Here is a 22104-nt window from a genome sequence, read left to right as displayed (position 1 = left end):
GACTGTTTCACCTCGTCTCTAGGCAACCGCCAGGCGCGAGGCGGGACGTCATTTCCTGAAGAGCCCGAGGAGGGGAGGGGGAGGGGGGAGAGGCAAAGGGGGGCGGGGCCAAGGCTGCGCTGGCGACAGCGACGGCGTCGGAACTCGCTGGAAGATCGGCCCCGGGCGGCTCAACAGTTCGCAAAGTCCCGGCTCGCGGCTGCGCGGCTCCGTCGGCAGTGCAGAGGCGCGGGGGTCCCCGGGCTGCTGCATCCCGGGGCGTCCCCGGACATGCCCCGCACCCCCTGCCGGACGTCCGCTCTGCACCACCTGCTGCGATTCGGGGGTCTCCGGGACTAGAGCGCCCCCCACCCCAACTTATGACTTTGGGGTCCCCCAGCCTGAGAGGAACGGGCGGCCCGGCTGGGGGAGCCCCGGGCATGATGTGACGGGGCGGTCAGTTTTGCTGCGCGCCACCCCACCTCCAGCCACCCGTCGTCTCTGTGTCCTCCAGAATGTAGCCGCTCTCTCCGCGTTCCACTGGACTCCAGCCTCAGTCTCCGCGACCTCCGGGCTCCAGCCGCCAACTCCTTGTCCCCGGGGATCCAGCCGCCGTCTCCGCTTTGCCCGGACTCTATCCGCTGTCTCCGTGTTCTCTGGGCTCCAGCCGCCGTCTCTGCGCCCCGCGGACTCCAGTTTCACGACCCCCTCAGTCTTCGCGCGCCCGGGACTCTAGCATTGATTTCCGCGATCCCCCCAGGATTCAGGCATCGTTTCCGTGCCCCCCACGCCCAGACTCTAGCCGCCGCCTCTGTATCTCCGGGCACCCAACCCCTGTCTCGGCGTCCCCCCACCCGCTCCCAGCCCCCGAACCCAGACTCCAGCCACGATCTCCGCGCTCCCCAGGATCCAGCTGTCGCGGCAGTGCCGGCGAGTGCAGCAGCTGCCCCACAGCGCGCCCCGAGGCCGCCCGGGCCTTGGCGGAGAGATGAACGCGCAGCTGGACGGCCTGTCGGTGAGCTCGTCCTCCACCGGCTCGCTGGGCTCGGCGGCCGGGGCGGGCGGCGGCGGGGGCACCGGGCTGCGACTGCTGTCTGCCAACGTGCGCCAGCTGCACCAGGCGCTGACGGCGCTGCTGAGCGAGGCGGAGCGGGAGCAGTTCACGCACTGCCTGAACGCCTACCACGCGCGCCGCAACGTCTTCGACCTGGTTAGCACCCTGCGCGTGCTGCTGGACAGCCCGGTCAAGCGGCGCCTGCTGCCCATGCTTCGGCTGGTGATCCCGCGCTCTGACCAGCTCCTCTTCGACCAGTATACAGCCGAGGGCCTCTACCTGCCCGCCACCACCCCCTACAGGCAACCCGCCTGGGGCTGCCCCGACGGCGCGGGGCCCGGGGAGGTGCGCCTAGTGAGCCTGCGGCGCGCCAAGGCCCACGAGGGCTTGGGCTTCAGCATCCGCGGGGGCTCGGAGCATGGCGTGGGCATCTATGTGTCACTGGTGGAGCCAGGCTCTCTGGCCGAGAAAGAAGGGCTGCGAGTTGGGGATCAGATTCTGCGTGTCAACGACAAATCCCTGGCCCGGGTGACCCATGCTGAGGCCGTCAAGGTAGGGCTCTGGTTTGGGGATGAGTATGGGGCAGAGTGGCACAGCTCCTCATGGTGGCAGTAGCTCCATGCTGTGTGTCCTTAGGGAAATCGCTTGACCTTTCTGGGCCCCGTTTGTCTTAAAAATATTTATAACAGGAACATCTAATTTTTTGAGCAGATAGATGTCAGGCACTTGGGATACAGTGATGGGCAAAACAGACTTGGACCCTGCCTTCATGGGGCATAAAGGCTTTGTGTGGGAGACAGGCATTATCTCTGACAAATGTATGATTACAAAGTGTGAAAAGGGCTGTGGATTCTTAGGAGCATTAAAAGAAATAAGGTCTCTGTTTGGCATATGGTTAGTAATCAGTGGGTGACCTCCACTTCTGTTGTTGTTATTCTCATTATTCTCTAGGCTTCTGCCCCTGAAAGAAAGTTTTGTTAGCTCCAAAGTGGTCCAAGGAGGCTGTTCTGGTGACCCACAGAGCTCTGGCCTGACCGTGCTGTTTGTGGACCAGGCTGTGTATCCTAGGACTTGTCACATGCCACCTCAGAACCTCTAGTTCTCCACTTGGATCCTGAGTGTCTCTAATCTTGTTGGAAACGAGGACCCTGCCTGAATGTCAAAAATAAATCCCCCACTCCCTTGAGAGTAGTTGTACTTTTTGTGTCTGCTAATTGAGAAAAATAAGCTCTTGACAACTAGCGCTTAGGGACTTAATCATGCTGTTTAAAAGTAATGTATGTGTTTGTTAGTCTTATGCCCAGGGTTATTGAAAATCAATTGGAGTATGGGATGGATAGTGTTTGGTTTATGTGTGGATTCAGGGCTCACTTGCAGGTGTACACACACACACACACACACACACACACACCCCATCTTTGTGTGCAAGAAGTGAAGAGTTTGGGGGAAAAGGAACAGTGACACAGTCTGCTTCTGCAGGGAAAATGCTTCCCAGGGTATTTGGGCCAGCCTGTGACCCACCTTCTCACCACCCCGCCCCTTGCCCCTGCCTGGCTCCTCCTCTGTGCAGGTGTTTTGAACTCCAGCCAAGGGCCTGTAGGTGCTGGGAAAGGCTTAGGCAGCAGAGATCCCCGGATTGCTTCCTGTGTCTGTTAATACCTGTGGCCAGGTGCATCTTGAGCCCACTTCCTGACTGTTAACCTGGGACATGACCATCCTCTGACCTTGGCTTCCTTCATTTGCTTCCTGACCCGTCTGCCCTTACGGGAGGCCCTTGAGGGGTTTTGGAAACTTCTTTGCTGCTTCTGGAAAAAGGCTGATGGTTTTATATTGTTCAGGGATGTAGTAGACACAGCTTCTCCTGGGCTTCCAGGCATCCATCCTCCTCTCTGTCTCCTCCCCCCGTCAATCTCTTCCCTTTGTCTGACACTCCATGTATTTATAAAGAAATCGTCCATTAGCCTTTGACCCTAAAAGGTCTGGAGTTTCCACATGATAAGTTTATGTTTGAAAAGATGCTTGATCCAAATGGTCATTTATAAACATGGATTCCATTTTAGTGGCAATTTAAAAGGACTCGGGTAACTTAATCATCACAAGGTGATAGACTTGGGAAAGGCCTCAGGTAACCTGGACATTAAAAACATGGAGTCTCCCTTCAGTTCCCATCCCAGACTCAGCCATGCCTCTAAGGCTGGAGCTGCTTGGCTTTCTTTCCGTGAGTTTCCATGAGGCCCTCCCTCATTTCGTCAATGGCACTCTGCATCTCTGTCTGAACCTCCCGAATACGCCGAGGTGCTGCGACCCCACTCAGAGCAGCATCAGGCCTTAGCTTGTCTATTTACTCTTGTTGCTTCCAGAGTCAAACCTAAACTCTCTCGGCATTGATTTTGAAGCTTCAGGACTATCCTTGCTGGAGGGAGGGGTTGATCGCAGGAGAACTGCCCTTGGACGGGTGCGAGCCAGTGCCAGCGGAGCAGCCCCTTGTCCCTGTCACTTTTCCTGCTGAGGCCAAGGGAGCTCCTGCCACTCTTCCTTCCGGCTTATGCGGCCACGTAACCTGCCTGGAACACGCCCCTTTGGACCCTTCAGAAGCAACAGGCAAACGAGTGCTGCTTTGTGTCACCTTAACTCCAGGGGAAAAGGGAGATGGACTTTGCGTGGCTGGAATTTAAAACGGAGGAGGCGGAACCTCCTCTCTACGTTCTCCCCAGCGCCTGGGCTGGCAGGAGGGGTGGGCGGTTTCAGGGACAGCTTAGAACACCTGCAGCTGCTCCTGACACATTTCCACACAATTAAGGGTGTCAGGTCCTTAACTGAACGCCCACAGAGGCCCCGGCTTCTCTACTAGGTACAAACTGCCCTTAACCAGGATTTCTCCACTTCTGACCCCTCTTTATAAGCTACAGTTCAGGGATTTTTAAAATCTGATTTTATTCAAATGGCACCAATTTTTCTGCTTCTGTCCTTTTTGTGTTCGAGGATACCACATGGCATTTAGTAGTAGCTATGTTTTCTTTTTCCTTCTTCAATTTTATTTTATTTAGTTGTTTTTTGCTTCCTCCCCCAGCTTTGTTGAAGTATAACTGGCAAGTTAAAAATTGTATTATTTAAGGTATACAATGTGATGATTCGAAACACCTTTATATCGCAACATGATTACATGTAATTAAACTCATTCATATATCCATCACTTCACATAGTTTTGTGTGTGTGTGTGGTAAAAACACTTAAGATGTACTCTCTTAGCAAATTTCAAGTGTGCAGTACAGAACTATTAACTACAGTCACCATGCTGTGCATTAGATCCCCAGAATCTACTCATCTTATAACTGGAAGATTGTCCCAGTATCTCCCCTTTCCTCCATGCCCTAGACTCTGGCAACTATCATTCCATTCTCTGCTTTCATGAGTTCGACTTTTTAAGATTCCACTTATGAGTGAGATCATACAGTATTTGTCCTTCTGTGCCTGGCTTATTCTCAGCATAATGTCCTCCAGGTTAATCTCTGTTACCACAAATGGCAAAATTCCTTTTTTTAAAATGGCTGAATAATATTTCATTGTATATAAATTTATAGCACCTTTACTTTCTCCATTTCCGTCCATAGATACTTAGGTTGTTGTCATGTTTTGGCTGTTGTGGAGGTATATTTTCAATCTTAAAATCTTTATTTTTCTTCTGCAGGTAAAAAGGGGAAAAAGATCCTCTGAGACTCTCAAAGGAGAGATTCATTGTGTGTGTATGTGTGTGTGTGTATAAAGAAAATTAAATTTTAAGAATCAAATTACTTAAAGGTTTATTAATCAGAGAGATCACCTCCTCTCCGTGAACAGAGGAGGCTATACGCACAAAGGTTCTCCCTCTTCTCTCTTTCTGACAAATCAAGCATCCATTGTTGCGGCGAGTTCAGTGAGGATTTTATCCTCTGTCTGGTGGGGCTCCCATCCCTCTCTTGAAGCCTATTTGCTAAATCAGCAGTGATGGGTCCAGATAAGGCAAGCCATTTACTATTCGCAATTATGTTGAAACTTTTGATTTTTGAAAAGTCTATCTTGAATGAACAGGAGCCAAGCTAATAACAATAATAATAAAGTAGATGTTCCAAAGATTTTCAGCCAAAAATGCTTGATAAATTGGCCAAGGAGTCCACAGACTAGGGATGCTGCATTGGGCTCTGCTGCATGTTTGCTGTGTGACCTTGAGCCGGTCACTGACCCTCTCTGGGTCCTAGGGTGGATGAGCCAGGGGCTGCCCAAGATCCCCTCCAGCCCATCCTGTGATTTGCTCAGTATGTACTACACAGAAGCCATGTAAAACATCTAATCTGGTGTTTTCTTGTTCTTTTGGAATTGCTTTCATTTAAGACAAAGAAAGTTGGCTAAGGATTGGGAGACAACAATTTTGGCACTCTTGTGTAGCCTCTTACTAAATCAAGAAATTGATGGGTTGCACACTGCGCTGACAAGAACTTGATTGCTGTCCCTCAACCCAAGAACACTAACCCTTGTGCCATTCCAGAGTAAATGAGAAAAAGACAACAGGATTGTGGCATGCACAGCACCACCCTGGGAGCATTCAAAATCAAATTGATTTACCTGCTTGCTTTCTGAGTCCCTGATTCTGTGGGTAGCAGGACGTGGGGTATCCGTGTGCTGCTGGGATGTGTATATGGATGTGTGTGTTTCATCTTGATAAAAATTAACAGCTTCACTACAGTCTCTGTATCCCCTCGGGTACCTCTGAGGAGCATATTAGACTTTGAAACGTTCCAGAAGTTTAAAATAGTGGCTGGCTCTTTTATTTAATTAGCGTTATCACACCCTCCCTTCCTTTACATAATAAGCCAGAAAGAATCTGTCTGTATTAATATAAGTTATTGTATTTGGTCCATCACATTTGAAACGACACATTTGTCATTTTCCTGTTGTACATGGCTAGCTGAAGCCATTACAAATTATTAACGCTTCCAACTTTGTGTCTGAAATGCAGCTTCTCCTGCCCGCCTCATTCCTGTATTCCAATTTGGAAACTGTGGGTAATGTATTTGTAGGGACACAGACTTTCCTCTGGCCCTGCACCCACTCTTAGGTCTTGTGAGTCCTGCCAGCAGTGACATGTTGACAGCTCACTATTAATAAAACCTTTATTGAATGTGGGTTTGATTGCTGGATCCAGAGTGTGATGCAGTTCTTTGAGAAGGTCCATTTCTTTAATTTAGTCTTGTATGTTTATTTGGCTCAAGGAGATCCTCAAGGTTTTTGGAAAATGATGGTTCTTATCTTTGTGGGACACAATCCTCTTTCTACTGGTTATTTACTGTTCAAATCAAAGAAGCATTTTTGTAGGGTGGAAGAGAATGCCTTTATTTTTTCCAGAATTGATATTTTTAGTAGAAGATTCCTGCCTCCTGACTTTAAGCTGGACGGGAAAGAGATATAGAATCACCCCAGCGCTAGCTTCTTGTTTTTCTGTCATCCCCACCCCCTCTAGACAAACTGGAGTTGTTTACTACCTGCCATAGATTCATCATTTGGATGGAGCTGCAAGGATAAGTATGATCCTTTAACCCCCGACCAATTGGATTGTGTGCGTGTTGTTGCTTCCCAGCTCCGCCTGCCTCCAGCCACACGGCACGCAGCCTGTACGTACCTGTCAAGTGAACGCAGCCCCTCGCATGCCTGTCTGCTCATGCTCGCCGCACGTGTGCATCTCCTCCGAGTCATAATCCCCCCTCCGCCCTTCAAAGGGCTTTGCACTGAAGCAGGCGTCCATGGGGGATTAGGCTCCAACTGGCTTTCCAGCAAGATTCTTTGATGACCTTCTAAGGGCGGCGTTTGGTCTCCACTGCTTAGGGACCCCAGACTACTGCCCGGCAAGGATCAGAGAGTTTGATTAGAGGAAATGGCATTTAATGACTGGAGGTGGCTGGAGGCTGAAATACAAATCTTTCAAAACTGATTCTTTTTCATTCTTTTTCAAAACCCCCCAAGCAAGAATCTGATGTTAACACTGAGCTCACACAGAATTCTAATTGCGTCCTGGGGTGGGGCTGCCTTTTAAAGACTCCTGTGCTGCAGACACTTCCATTCCAGGTGGAAAGGGTGCAAAGAGCAGGAATCAGACTCTCCATTTGCTTCCCATGCACTCCTGGTGTCAGCTGCAGGAGGCAGCACCATGGGGCCGGTGCATTTGTGTTTCAATCTTGCTTTTCTGAAACACTATTGGGAAGAGAGGAGGCTGACTTAGTGTGTGCCTACTGTGTGTCAGGTGCTTTCTCCCTCCCAGGGGAGCCAGGAGGGTCATGCTCAAGGAGGTGAAATTGACTAGCCCAGGGTCACCTTTGGGAGTAGGAGTTAAGTGACCCTTTTGCCTTACCTCCCTGTCTGGTAGCCAGCCCTAGGGTCACACAGCCATCCTCCTGGAAGGCAAAGCCAGCCTCCTGCTGGAAGGCAGGCAGACAGCACAAGTTTGTGCCTGACACTCTGGGGAACCTTTAAAAAAACATCCAAAGCCTTCATTTTACTAAGTGGGGAGTCTGATGCTTACATGTCAAGAGAAAGTGGCACGTTCCCCTAGCGTGTCGTCAGACAGAGTCATTTGTCCACACGTGCTCCGAGCAGCACTTATACCACGCCCAAGCCCGTGCCTAGTACTTGGAAATCAGAGATGAACAGTACACAGCCCTTGCCCTCAGGGAGCCATGAAGAGGACATGAATCCACCCATGGCCACAGGTCAGCTAGTGTTGTACGTGCTGTGACATCTGCAGCCCTCTGTATCCCTGCCACCCTCTTCACAGCGGCACTGCCCACCCCCACCTCACCTTACCCTTCCATTCCCTTACCCTGCTTTAATTTCCTTCAGCACATTTGTCACTACCGGAAGGACATTTTACTCATGATCATCTGACTTCCCCGCTCTGAGTAAGCCCCATGAGAACCGAGATTTGATCTGCGTTGCTCACTCACATACCCCAGCACCGCCACAGTGCCTGGTACACAGTAGGTGTTTTAATAAATAAATAATAATTGCCGAATGGACTGATCTTACTCCCAACCCAGTGCTAGTGAGCTCAGGAGTCCTTGGTTCCTGAGGGTGAGAGCTGACAAAAACCTGCAGATTGCAGTGTAGTGGGGGCTGGATAGAAGAAATCAAGCGGAGCCAGAGGCTCTAGTATGTGCTTTACCAGGAAGCTGGCTGTGTGTGGGTGGATCGTGTGGCATCTCTGAACCTCAGCTTTGGACCTGTGAAATGGGGATAGCTACTGCCTGCCTGCCCCCTTCCCAGAATGGCTGTAGGGGTCAAATGACTTAACAGGTTCGAAAACATTTGGTAAGTCGGAAACCCTCAAATACTATTTTAGTGAAAGGCCTCGAAATAAAAGTGTGGTCTGTGACTTGGCGGGCAACAGCTGTTTTCTGTCCACTGCAGCCTCAGGCCACTCTGAGAGACTCCCCCCACCCCCCATGGCCGTTCGGTTATTTCGTTTGTCACACAGTCCCAGAAGTGGGCTACTTCTGCAGCCTGACTATGTCTGAGAAGCCCAAATAGAATCATTTATGCATTTTGAAGCAATCAGTGAACAATTTTGGGTGAGATATGTCTTCTGGCTTTTCCTTCAAACAAAAACAAAAACAAAAGCCCTGTTCAGTTTTCAGGAAACCTCAACATTTCGAGTGAAGGCCAAGTTCCTGCTAATCACACATATGCTTCAAAGATTGCTTTATCTGAGAATGCATAAACGGGTTTATTTTTTTCTCCTTTTCCAGTCTCATCCCCTTTGCCTCCTACCCCCTTTGAGAATTTGTGTTCCTTCTGCTAAATTGGCTGTGGTTTTGCTTCAGCTGGCAGCCAGTTTCATAGTTATTTTTCCTCTCTACCTGAGTTTTCATAATATCAGCATCCTCTCAACTTTGAATGCAAAGCAAATATATCAGCTTCCCATAAACAAGTCCCAAAATGTCCTCTTTACGGGACTGCGAAGCTGCAGGTTGCAGGGAGGAACATAGTAAAGTGACATCAAAAGGGCGTTTCCAAATACCCAGAGCCTTAGAAGTGCTGATTCACAAGTGTAGCTTTTGCCTGAGAATTAACAAGCCCCCTCAGGCGAGTCTTCACAGCTCTGAGGTTTGGATCCCTGCCCCCATCTCTGCCCTACCTGCCATTTATCCACATAAAGACTTGGTCAGAGTGGCAGATATACTCTGTCCCCATCCTTAGCTGTTTGGGAGCACGATTCCAGATGTACAAGGTCAGCTAATATATTGGATAATCAAGGGAAGGGAGGTCTGTATCCGAGAGCTACCTTTTGGAGGTGGACCTGGGTTCATCTACCAGTGTACTTGGCTGTGACCTTGAGGGCTCCCTTTGTCTCTCTGTGACTCAGACTCCCCCACCAGTGAGCCTGGCTCACTGTCCTCACAAGCAGGTCACTGACGCCGCTGCACATCAGAAGTTTGAGAAATAAAGCCCTGGAGGTCCCACTGCAAACATTGAGATGAAAAATATTATTGATTGCATTTGCTTGGTTTTGAAAGTTTTCTGTTATGCCTGTTTAGTTAAAAAAAAAAAGTGCCATTGGAAGGAAATGCTGGGACTCAGGGCCCTCGTGATCGGTCATAGCTACTTGAATTGTAGAGTCATTTACTGAATGTAGTCAATATTCCCACATAGACAGTTTCTTTAAAAATGTAATTACTCAAAAAAAAATTTCCAGGAATTTTGTGAGCTGGCTATTAAACAAAGCCATCATTAAAAATTAAATTATATACACTTTAATTATATTAAAAACAAAAGAAATAAATACTCAAAAAAAAAGTCGTTACTCCTATCTGGGTGTTGGTACCTGCATTTCCTTTTTGCAGCATTAATCAAGCCCAGGGGTTGGATGGAATCGCGTGTTCTGACCTCCCTTAAAAATGTGGGGGGTGAGACAGATGCATGGCCCAGAGGCCAGGATGTGACAGCCTTGTCCCCTCCATCATATCAGCTGCATCCTCAGCTGTGTTCCCCAGCATCCTTCCCTGATGGGCTCCCCAGGGGCCCTGATGAGGCAGCAGAGGAGCTGGCTGTTTCCAGAACCCATTTAAGCAATTAATGCAGGTGAAAGAGGTGATTTGACAACATGGGCATCTGCACTTGGGAAAAACTCCTGTAATTTATTTCAACCACTTCTGGAATGGTGTGCTAGGCTTCATTAAGAGGTTTCTGATTAAGAAGAGAAAAGAAAAGTTGTCCAGCTATGAGAAATTAACCTCCCATGTAGGCAAGGAAGCTTCGTGCAGAAGTCCCTGGGGAGGGGTCCCCCTTCTGCCATTTTCATCCTCCTGGCCCCAGATGGAGGGTGTGGTGTCCTTCGGTGTGTCTGGACCCAGCAGACCTTTATCCTTTGCTTCATCTCTCTCCTGCCTCCCCCATCTTTCTTCCTGGAGGGCCCGAAACCTCTCCCAGATTTTCCCCAACTCTCCCCCTTCTAAGAGTCTTTCCAGATCCTGAGATTTGAAGTCTCCTGGGTAGGTCAAGATGTTCAGATCGCCCTCAAATTCCTCCCTCTCTTCCTCCAAATGTCCGTCTTCTCACCCATCTTCTAGCTATGTTGTCTCTAAACAGGATCTGTGCCTCCCTTTAGTGTATTTATTTATTTTATTTCTATTTTCAGCTCTTCTCCAGTATTAAGAACAACCTTTATTTGCCCTGGAAGCACTGGCTCATCTCTGACCCTCTGATGGCATCTCTCCACACACCCACAAGTCGTGGACATTTCCCAAGTTAGTAACCTTGCCCTGCTCCTCTTCTCCACGGTCTCCACTGGGGACTGCACCGGCTCTGGTGAGGTTAGGGTCTCTGGGCCTGACCTTTCCCTGAGCAGGTCTCAGACCAGTCCTCCCCGCCATTGCCACTGCCCAACTGCCGAGGCCTCCTCGCTGTCTGTCTCCCGTCTTGCTCATATGCCCACCAGTCCATTCCGCATCCCAGAGGCAGGGTGAACTTCCTAAACCTGGATCTGATTGAGCCATGCCCTGCCTAGTGCCTCGCACTGGAGCTGGGAGCCCATGGCGCAGAGGCCGAGCTCCTCATCTTGACGTTCGGCTGCTCATGATCTGATCCCCATTTACCCGCAGTCTTTTTCTCCCGCTGTTCCCAAGTGCCACCCACACTTGGTCAGACAAGCAACATGCCCCCCGACCCCTGAAACAAGACTCTGTTTCTCTCCACCCTTTGACACCCATGGCCCCAGTGCATCCTCCCAGCAGGCCTGCCACCCACCTGTGGGGAGCCTTCTCTTTTCCCCTCAGCTTCCTCCAGGTAGTGGCCTCCTTCTCTCTGTCCTGACACAGGTTATCTGTTTCCTAGTGTTGCTCTGTGAGCAGTAATAACCTTTGTATGTGTAAATTCACTTAAACCTCCCAGCAGCCCTGTCAGGCAGGTACCCCTTTCATCAGTTCATTTTGCAAAATTGCAAAGAATTTGCCACTTGCCTGTTGTCACAAAGATGGAAAGTGGCAGAGCCGGGATTTAAGCTCAGATTTTGTTGATTTGAAGGAATGTGCCCATCACCCCAACACCAGAGACAGGCAATGTCCCACTCTGCTTGAACCTGGGCTCTGGAGACAGACGCCCTGGGTTCGAAGCCCGGCTCTGCCGCTTTGTACCTATCAGGCCTTAAATGAGCTTCTTATCCTCTCTGATTCTCAGATTCCTCTTCAATAAAAGTGTGATGGGGATAATAGTCAAATGGTGGGCAAGTTAACGTCTCCATTCAATTTCCTCATCTCTCGAATGGGTGTGTCACTGGCCATGCAGGTAATGCATTGAAGCACAGGGCACATCTATTAATCTGAACAATGAACGATCACCTACTGTGTTCACCCTGGTGTGTTGGGGTCTATTTTCCTACCAGGTGATGTTCTTCCTGGTGAAAAAAAACACGCACCCATACAAGATGCTTAAGAACTTATAATACTGAGGACACTAATAAATTTGGCTACATGGAGGGTCTTCTGTTTGCCACCGGAAGCTCTGCTTCACACTGACTTTTCACCAAACCCCCCTGGAGAGACCAAACTGAGCATCGGGAAGAGGAAGTGACAGGCCACCTGCACGCAGGTGGGAGGTGGCAGGACCAGGATGTGCACCCTGGTCTTTCTGCCTCCAAAGCACTGCTCTTGACAGCTTCTAACAAGAAGTGGGCTGTACAGCCATGGTGCTGGCCAGAGCTGAGGTTCAGTAGGTGTACGTTTCTTCCCCAATTTTTCCCGTTTGGCGAGAAAAGCCACGAGGAACCAGACCACGCAGGCCACGGCCGCCCTGCCCTTTCCCGCACGAGCTCTCTGCATTTCATTGACTGGACGTCAGGTGCAGAGGTGGTGCTGGGCACGCTCCGCCTCTGTTCCTTGTCCGTCTCCCTTATCTCTCTCGCCATGCTCTGACCTTTGTCAGGATTTTATTTTGTACGTTTTCTGTGGAAATTCCCATAATAGATAACTGTGACCTCAACTCAACCCCCATGAGGATAAACCTGTAACTTATGAAATTATCTCATTGAATGGTGAAGTCTCGAATCTGTCTCACTGTCTGCCATGTGGGCAGGACGAGGACAGTCTGCTGGGCCTTGTGTAAAAGGCGGCTGGCGGCCCCATCGCAGCCTGGACGGATCAAAGGGCCATTGTATTTGGGTCATAGGAAACACGAGGAGTAGAGTCTGCTTGGGATTTTAAAATTAAAACGTGTGGGGCGGGGGTGGGTATAGCTCAAGTGGTAGAGCACATGGTTTCAATGCACAAGGTCCTGGATTCAATCCCCAGCACCTTCTCTAAAAATAAATAAATTTAATTATCCCCCCCAAATTAAAGTGTGTGTGTGTGTGTGTGTGTGTGTGTGTGTGTGAATGACCTAAGAGATATGGATTCAATTTAGAAACCCCAGAAAAACGCAAAGGAAAAAAACCCCAAATCTTGACAATCCCCTCCACCCAGAAGCAATCACTGTGGACAGTTTGATTCCTGTCTGCGCAGTCCCCTGTCTGCCTCTGTATGTAAATGTGGACTGGGAGCCTTCTACGAAACTGCCGTTCTGAACATGGTTTTAGAGCTTGCTTTTTTCACCAGAAAATGCATCATGACTATTTTCCTGCCTTGATAAATGTTTCTAGAACATGATTTTTAAGGATTGCATGATATATCATAGCAAAGAAGTGCATGATTTATTTAACTAATTTCTTCTTGTTGGACTGCTTTTTTTTTTTTTAAAAAAAGCATTATCCATATTCCTGCTTTAGCATCTTTGCACATTAATCTTTAAGTACATCTCTAATAAAAAGTCTTTGGGCTGTCTTTCTAGAGGTGGCATTGGTTCAGGGGACAAGCAGATTTTTAAGGCCTGGGTAACTATTGCCAAAGTGCTCTTGGGGAAGAGTGTGATTTTTTACAGTCCCTCTTCCCAACATTAGCAGCATATGAGACGCCTCATTTTTCCTCAGCCTTGCCAATGCTGGTTATTGCATTTCTTCTCCACTTTTGCCAATCTGATAGACAAAATGTATCCTACTCGAATTTGCATAATTTAAATAGTGAAGTTGAACCCCTCTGCATGTTTATTGTTTGTAAAGCTGTATATGCATATATACAATGTACAGAATATACATCCTATGCAATATTATATATTACATACATATTATATACACATATATGTATATAATACACATGTAATATACTTATTTTTGGTGTACAACTTTTTGATGTCCTATGCCTTTGGTTTTTTTTGGTGGGGGGAGGTAATTAGGTTTATTTATTTATTTATTCTCGGAGGAGGTACTGGGAATTGAACCCAGGACCTCATGCATGCTAACCATGCTTTCTACCACTTGAGCTATACCCTCCCTCCACGTGCCCATGTAATCACAATAATTTTACATTTCTGTGTCATCAAATCTGTCAGTGTTTTTCTTTGTCATATCTGCTGGGATTCATCCACCTTGAATTCAGATTCTTCAGTCTAAGGGTGAATTAAATTGGAAGACCATCCTGGTGTTAACTGAGAATGCACAGAAAAAGAGGAGGGACAGGAATGTGGAGAGTCAATGAGAATACTCCCCACACATGTATTCACTCATGCACTGAGAAAATAGTATTGATATAAACTGATGTTCCTAATGGATGGATGTGCTACGGTCCTTCATTCTAGACAAAAAAACACTCCATTGCAAACCCATCAAAGCTCATCTTGTGATTATATTTATGACTTCAAGAATCTTGTTAGTTCTTCCTTAAAGGAAAAAAGAAAAGAATACAGAGACAAAATTTAAAAGAACATTTGAACAGCCATTTACTTAAATTATAAGGGACTAAAAGCCAGGCTTAGTGGATAATTGAAGAATTGCATTTAAAAGGAATCAATATCTTTCTGGAATCTGCTCTGTCCTCATCTTGTGAGTTGTTTTGCAAAGGGATAGTCACTTTGTCACTATCTTGTAAATTTCTCATGGCATTATCCTCAAGGACAACTTTTTTTTCCCCCTCTCTCTGATTCTTCCTGTTTTCCTTTTTCTCACAGTCTTAACTCACTAAGACACTTAGGACCAAAGATACTGGGGAGCAGGGGCTTTCAAATGTCAGGTCCCGGTTCCAGCCTCTGGGATCCTGGCATTCCCAGCACTGGAGCAAAGATTTCCTTCTGTATCTTTACAGGGAGCCTTTGGAGAAGGTCAAATTCATAAAGAAAAGAGAGTAGAGGGAATTAACAGTTGATTTTTGAAAATCTACTTACTAAGACCCAAATTAAAGGCAAATTTAAATATCACTAAAGAAAACTGCAAAGGGGGAAAGAAGATGTGGATATTCTCACCCTCCTTAACTAGTCATCCCTTTTCTGCCATCTCCCCTGGCCTTTATCTCTATTCGTGTTTCCGCAGTGCTTTAATTACCTTCTTCCTCTCGTTTTTGCTTTGTACGTACATTGTCGTGGAGCTGTGTTTCTAGGAGGGGGTCTTGGATGGGCTCATACAGCTGATCTGCAGTCCAGTTGATTTTCCCTGGGATCCAGCAGCTCAAGGAGGTGAGGTGGCCACGAGGAGCCAGAGCAGATGGACCACGTTGCGGCTCAGCTTTGCCTCAGATCCTGGCCCCCTGATGGGCACACAGATGTCAGGGACCCTGCAATGTACAGCCCCCTCCTCCCTTTCTTGGCAATATAGTGGGTTCTTACCATACTATTGCCTGCTTATGTCAACATTCCACAAGAATAAAGACAAATAATTTTGGACTTCAAGGGAATGTTTACAAATGACATGCCTTCTTAGACCAAAGTCAGCAGCAGCTAAGTATTTCTGGGAAGTGGAGGGAGAGAGATGGGATGAGAAAGCAGAGTTATTGTCCAAGCATCTGTGAAAAACATCTCTGCTTCCAACTGCATTTAGAAGATATCTAATCCTTGAGATGTGCTTTAGCATTCATTCATCCACTTGGCAATTTTTTATTGAGCACCTCCTATGTGATTGGTGTGATTTAACACCCTCCTTATCCTCTGCACATCCCATTTATCCCATTTACTTATTTGTTAATATATTTTTAATTAATATTACTTCCTACTTCAAAAATAACTGAGTGACTGAACCTAAAAAGTATATCATGAAAAAGGCAGAGAGATCAGAAACCATATTGGGAAGTATATGTATGTGTGTGCGTGTGTGTGTGAGAGAGAGAGACAGAGAGAGAGAGGTGCTGTCTTTATAGGAATAGTATTTCATATTTAAGTGGAATTCTGAGCTTTCTAGCAACCAGAGCAAAAAGGGAAATTAATATTTTTTTTAGATTCTATTAGAGAACTCATTGGTACTTCAGGAGAGGTAAAATTCCTGACTGGCAGTCAATTTCAAGAGGAAGGAGGTCAATTTCAGAAGGAAAGCAATTACAATTGCATTTTTTCATTGTCTCTCATTTTATGTGGAGCCACCCACGATCTCCTGTCTTTCACATTTATTGATAAATCTGCAACCAAACCAGAAGAATTTCTTGCCTTCTCTGTCTATTGAGGAAAATGTAGATAAAATAATCACTTGTATAAGTAAATATGTTGAGATATGTACTTTCGGGGACAGGGAGCAGCATGTGCAAATAGCTTGGAGCGCTTGATAGTTACTATAAGAAAGGCCAGGTGGAGGGGCAGGAGATGAGGCTGTTCAGGCAGCAGGACCAGCTGCACAGGTGTGAGATGCACTGGTAGAGTTTGGGGCAGGACGGGGGCAGGGTCCACTTGCATTTTAAGAGGATATCTGGGGGATTAGGAGGTGGAGCTCAGTGGTAGAGCTCATGCTTGACATGCATGAGGTCCTGGGTTCAATCCCCAGTGCCTCCATTAAGGGGATATTTTATTTTAATTTAAAAATAAAGCAATTGAAGAAAAATAAATTTAAAAAAAGTAAAATGATGTTCAGCCTTGTAGAGACTGATTTTGGAGGCTGGGAAGCTATTGCAGTTAGTGGCCTCTGTAAAAGGTAATAATTAACACAGATAAAAACATGGTGCAGAGGAAGGAGCTCTGAAGACAGAGTGCTAATTCAGGCTTTACTTTCTCATGACATTAAAATATGCCACTGGGGCAGAGAGTCCACACAATCTCTGTCCTCCGTCAAAGTGGGGCTGAATAGGGAGGGTCCTTCCAGGGCATGTGGTTGCATCTGGGATCGGCTCAGGGCTCAGAGTCCAGGGCCTCTCACTTATATACAGCCTGTAAGACCACACCCCCTTTTAAGACCCTCTCCTTGCCTGTCTTGTAAGGCCAAGAAGTAGCACTGACCATGTGTTATCTGAACCTTCTTGACCTGGTGAGACAGACATGAATTTGGAGAGTCCAAGATTCATATCCAAATCCTGCCTTTTATCCTCTTTGTGACCTTGCATAAGACACTTCACCACCCAGAGGCTCTTTCTTCACGTGTGTAGTGGATAGAATAGAGTGTGTGGTCATCACTCTAATTTTGCTGTTACCGATAATATTAACCACCATTTGCTAGGCACCTGCTATGCGCCATGCCCAGTGCAAGATGCTTTGTGCACCTTACCTTGTCTGTCCTCATTTTGTCCACACGATGACTCAGTAAGGGTAGGCATTAGTAGCCCCCTTGAACAGGTGAGAAAGCTAGGGTCCACAGGGCTTAGGGAACTTGCCTGCAGTCTCATAGCTAGGAAGACGTGGAACTTTGGGAGTCGTTTTTTAAGTGAATGTACCTTTCACTGAAAAACTCTTGCGGGGGTCCTCCCCCTAAGCCACCTTTTATTTTGTTGCTTTGCAATAATTCAGTCCCCAGATGGACTTGGAATATTGAGCCAAGACTTGCCTATAGTAGGAGATATCTGGAGCCTGTGGAAGAAGGTATGAAGGAGGATGGATCCCTGCTCCAGAGTAAGCTCTGCTTTGGGAAAAGATCATTGGAAAGCCCTCACCCGGTTCTATCCACAGGGCCGCGGGTAGGATTCAGGCCCTCTATACACCTAGGTGTCATAGAGCTGCCCCCTGCAGGTAGTTGTAGGAACTACACAGGGAGGTACAGGGTTGCAAATTAAAAAAAGACGGCCTACTGCTCCTGGGATTTCACTTCTCTGGTGTAGAGAATTAGGTGCGCATGTGCTCCAAGGTGCGTGTGCAGCTATGTTATCGCAGCATTGCTCGTGCTGGCAAACACTGAGAAACAATGCAAATGTCCAGCAGTCTGGGAGTGAGAACTCAGTGGTGGTGCATCTCTGCCAGGAATGCGATGTAGAGCAGAAAGAGATGTTCTTTTGAGGAAAGGTCCTCAACATACATTTTTAGCTGGAAAAAAAAATATGGTGATAAAACGTATGAGTCAACTTATGTAAACCTCAGACAACAATTTAGTGTATGTACATCACGTGTTTGTAAAATGCACAGAACAAGTCAGGAAAGACAGACACCAAGATGTATCAGTGGTTACCATGGATGGTGGGTTGAGACTTCTACTCTGGGTTCTCTGCAATAATGATAATACCTCACCTTTCTGTACCTCTTATCTATGCTCCAGACACTAAACACTTTATGTACAGTAACTAATTAATCCTCACAACTGCCCTGTGAAATAATACTATTACCCTGTCTTATGCCTGGGAAATTGGGATATGGACGAGTTGAGTAACTTGTCCAAGGTTATCTTTGGCAGCTGGCAGAGGTGGGATGGGAATCCTTGCAGCCCTGCTTCAGAGCCTTGGCTCTTAACCACTCTGTCTTCTGCTTCTCTCTCCAAATTCCAGGTGTGTCTGAGGTGTGTATGTTCACACAAGTGTGGAGAAGCATAGGATGGTGACCTCAGGCTGCCCGAGCCCCAGTCCAGGGCACTGCTCTTTCTGTGGCCTCAGTTGAACAAATCCCTAGGGGCTGCCTGGCATGTAGAAAGCCCAGTAAATATCTTGAATGAGTGAGCAAGTGAATGACATGAATGAATGGGTAGGTAAGTGAAGGAGGAGCAAGGAGAGGGTATAAAGAAAACAGAACATGCAACGTGTCTCCAGGAAATTGTCTCGTAGTCTTAGAGACAGAACTGTGAACGTGAGCCTACAGGGCAGATGGCAACAAGACAGAAGTGTGCCAGTACTCTCAGAGAAGGAGAGCTAGTCACTATCTAGGAAGGCTTCCTGGAGGTGGTGGGAAAGGGGCTGAGTGTCAAAGGCAGGGCTGACCTGAGGAAGTGTGGATTAAAGGAAAGAAAGACTTTTCTCAGGAGGAGGAAAGCTGGGAGGGAGAGGCTAGAGTTGCTAATGTATTTGTGTCCATGTAGATGAGAGGTTTAGAGGATTTCTAGAGCTTCTGTTCAGGAAAAGGAGCTGGCAGACTCAGGAAGAGGATTCACATGCATTTAGTACCTACTACATGTCAGGTGCTGTATAGGTAGTTTACATTCTCTTGGTGATCCTTATGACAGTTACATTTTAAATGCAGAAACAGGCACAGAGAGGTTAGGAAATTTGTTCTGTGTCACACAGCAAGCCAACAGCAGAGTCAGGATCGGTGCCCAGTGAGTCTGAACACAAAGCCCATCTAGGCAAGCGGGGGGGTCAGGAAGAGCAGGCCAGCATCATCCTTTCCTCTCTTCCCCATCACTAATCTAGGTCTTAGACCACCTCCCTTTCCTGAGTTTGAGTTCCTGAGAAGAGAAAACCTTGCCCTGAAATAAGCTGGATGATTCACCATTATGTGTCCTTTCTTAAGACTTTTCCAGAACACTTATGTCCACGCCCCTCTGGACAATAGTCTGATGGTCTTGTGACCTTGTGCTTGCACTTCGGCGTGTCTTTCTGAACACGGGAGCATGTGTGCATCTACCATGTTAACACACCTCCCTCGGTCCCCTCCCACTGTGGCCATCTCTAGTCTATTCCTCTTCTGCTGAGCAGAGAATTATGTCCCCTGGTCTGTTAATTTGGGGTTTTAAGAGTCAGCTCTGAAGAGCTGAGTGAGGCAAATCTGCCCCTGAGAGCATTAATCCAAGTAGCAAGTTACTAGGTTTGAAGACACACACATATAATTTACATTTCCACAATCATAGCACGCAGCCTGAGGAGTCATCTGGTGATGGGTAGTGTCTTAGCCATGCCATCTGCCAGGTCAGATTGAGATTTCTCTGTGATCTGACTTGGCAGAATGCTTTTGCCAGTAAATACGTGATAAGCAGGGGAGTGTAGTGCTCTCATAATAGCTCTTGCTCACCATGGACTTTTCCCTGCATCTCATGGGGTTATTTTAGCCGTAGCTCATTGAACTCGTAAGTATCAGGCACTGTACTAAAAGGGTCCCTCTACCTAAGAGAGAGTAGAAAAGAGATCTTCATTTTACAGGAGAGAAACAGATGAACAGAGAGGTTTGGTAACTTGTATGAGGTGGTACAGCTGATAATTGATTCAGGAGACTGGCTGGTTCTGCAGGTTGTTGCAGCAGGAGAGGAGTGTGGTTGACAGTCACCAACAGGCACAGGCAGAGAATGCAGGCTGCTTTAAGGTAGCTGTTGGGTGTGGTTTACCACCCACACGCAGCCTCTACAAAGAGCAGTGACACACAGTCGTAGTCCCATTGGAGAGTGTCTCCCCAGCCCTCAGGTCCCTTTGAAGGTCCTTCTGCTGCTGATGATAGTGCCAAGTTGAGGTGTGCCTCCTGCCACACCTGCGATGCTCCATCTGCCCTTCTGGTGTTTTCTTAAACCCTTTTGATCCTTCCCAACTGATACAGAACCTCAGAGCCCCAAGGTTCAAGATCTGGTCAAGGACCTGGTAGCAACTCCTTTTCTTCTAAATACAGCAATGAGCCAGAAGACATTGAAGTTTAACTTGGGGCAGGACCTTATCAATCAGTGATTCCAATCTTCTCATTGCCAGTTGGCAAAACTGAGGCCCAGCAAGAGGAGGACATAGTCCCAGGCCACCCAGCAGTACAGTGACACAATGAGGACAAGCCTGGGTCTCTGTTTCACAGCCAGAGCTCTTTCTAGTTTTCCCTGCTGCGTCAGGCTGCTTGCTACAGAGGCTCACCGGTCAGGGAAGCCACTAGCTCTGTAAATTGAATGGCTGGGTGCATCTAACTGGTTGCGAGGACCACACTGTTCTCCCAGATGGTCTGAGCCTCAGGGATCAGGGTGGCGATGGCGAGTGAGTGTGGAAAGCTCGTGGAAGGATCATCAGGGCGAAAAAGCGTTGGCCAGCTCTCTTCAGGAATTAACCCCTCCGTTTAGTGGCACCCCCGTTTTTTTTTTTTTTTTTTTAGTGACACCTTTTTAAAATAAGCAAGTAGTTGTTTGTTTAAAAAAAAAAAGAAAGGTGACAAGAAGGCAATAAGAAAGTAGAAGCCAGCTTCCTAGACCATCCCCTCCTCCTCCTCACCTTTCCAGAATCACACACACGGTTTAGTCAAAGAGCAATGGATGGAGCCCTTCCCACTGGGTTCTAATGGCCCCTGCACTGAGACTGTTACTCCGAGAGCCTGCTTAAATGTGGAAAGTGCTGACTCAGGAATCTCGTGTTTCTTCAGTTTTGCCAGAAAAATAAAGAAGGCAGCAGGGGATGACGGTATTCTTGCTCTCCAGGACCCAATGAAAGCCCTTATTTACCCCCCAAAAGAGCCAATATCAGAGGTTCTGGAATGGCCTAAGCTTGAGTGGCTGTCAGATTTTCTGGTCTCCTAAGGCATGTGATGGGGAAACTGAGGTGCAGAGAGGAAGAGGCTTGCCCAGGGCTGGCCGCCTGTGTCTGGGCTCTACCCTGTCTGTCCCTTCCACCTCAGATTTCCAGGGTCCCCTTCTGTACCGTACTGGGGGCAGGCGGCGCATGGGAGACTCAGTGACCTCCCAGGCCCTCTGCGGCGCCAGATCTCTATGGTGTTCTCATTGAAGGCATTAACCTCCTCTCCCTTCTCAAGGTTGCTGCTTGCCTATTTATAGAACTGACCAAGAGAATGCCACTATTGCCAGCGATACAGAATACAAATCATGCACTGTGCATTGGTTTTCATTCTCTCAGACACCTTTTTTTTTTTAACTCCTCCTTGGGCAATGCTTTTCTACACTTGGTTTCCCTTCTCAATGCAGACATTCCAGGAAGGAGAGGGGAGTGGGCTCTCCTGCATGTTGAGCCCCCACTGTGTGCAAAGGCTCAGACTCCACGTGCAGTTTCATTTAATCTACGCAACCCCTAGAGCTGGGCATTGTCCCCATTGCATGTGTGCTGCTTTGATAGAGGAAGCAGCTGGCCCCAGGACTCCCGACCAACCAGTGACAGAGGTGCCTTACATCCAGGTCTGCCCAAATCCACAACATTCGTTCTTTCCACCTGCCTTCCCCTGTTCCTGATTCTAGCATGGCCTTCCAGATCAGATGAGGAAGGTGGCCGCAGGATGATGCCTGTGCACGTTATGGTTTCTTTGGAGGCCACATATGTGCTTTCTCACTCAATCAGGTCAACCAGGTTTTTCTGAGGACCTACTGTGCACCTGGTGAAGCCTTGTCTCTCTCCAGGCTGCAGGTGCCATGAAGATATACGCACGTTGCTCTCTCTAGGCCAGCACACAGTAGGCCC

At 47.7% G+C, this 22104-nt stretch overlaps 1 protein-coding gene and 1 non-coding gene across 8 annotated transcripts in view; both read left to right on the top strand.

Annotated features, from left to right (window-relative positions):
• Positions 1 to 74: 74 nt before the first annotated feature.
• WHRN (whirlin) overlaps positions 75 to 22104 on the top strand; it is an 80085-nt gene continuing 58055 nt past the window's right edge. For 4 of the 7 annotated variants that reach the window (XM_074362077.1, XM_074362079.1, XM_074362075.1 and 1 more), the window contains exon 1: positions 76 to 1585. In XM_074362077.1, coding sequence (XP_074218178.1) covers positions 968 to 1585 — 618 coding nt within the window. In that variant the 5' untranslated portion in view covers positions 76 to 967. Of the gene's footprint in view, positions 1586 to 22104 lie in introns of all 7 variants that reach the window. The other 3 variants (XM_074362080.1, XM_074362076.1, XM_074362078.1) reach the window with 2 other exon arrangements.
• Positions 16316 to 16387, top strand: TRNAV-GAC (transfer RNA valine (anticodon GAC)). Its single transcript has one exon. It is a non-coding gene; the product is annotated as a tRNA-Val (tRNA).

This window comes from Camelus bactrianus, chromosome 4, assembly GCF_048773025.1.
Source record: "Camelus bactrianus isolate YW-2024 breed Bactrian camel chromosome 4, ASM4877302v1, whole genome shotgun sequence".
NCBI lineage: Eukaryota > Metazoa > Chordata > Mammalia > Artiodactyla > Camelidae > Camelus > Camelus bactrianus.
The sequence above is the reverse complement of the archived record's forward strand: the minus strand, read 5'-3'. Positions and strand labels throughout refer to the sequence as shown.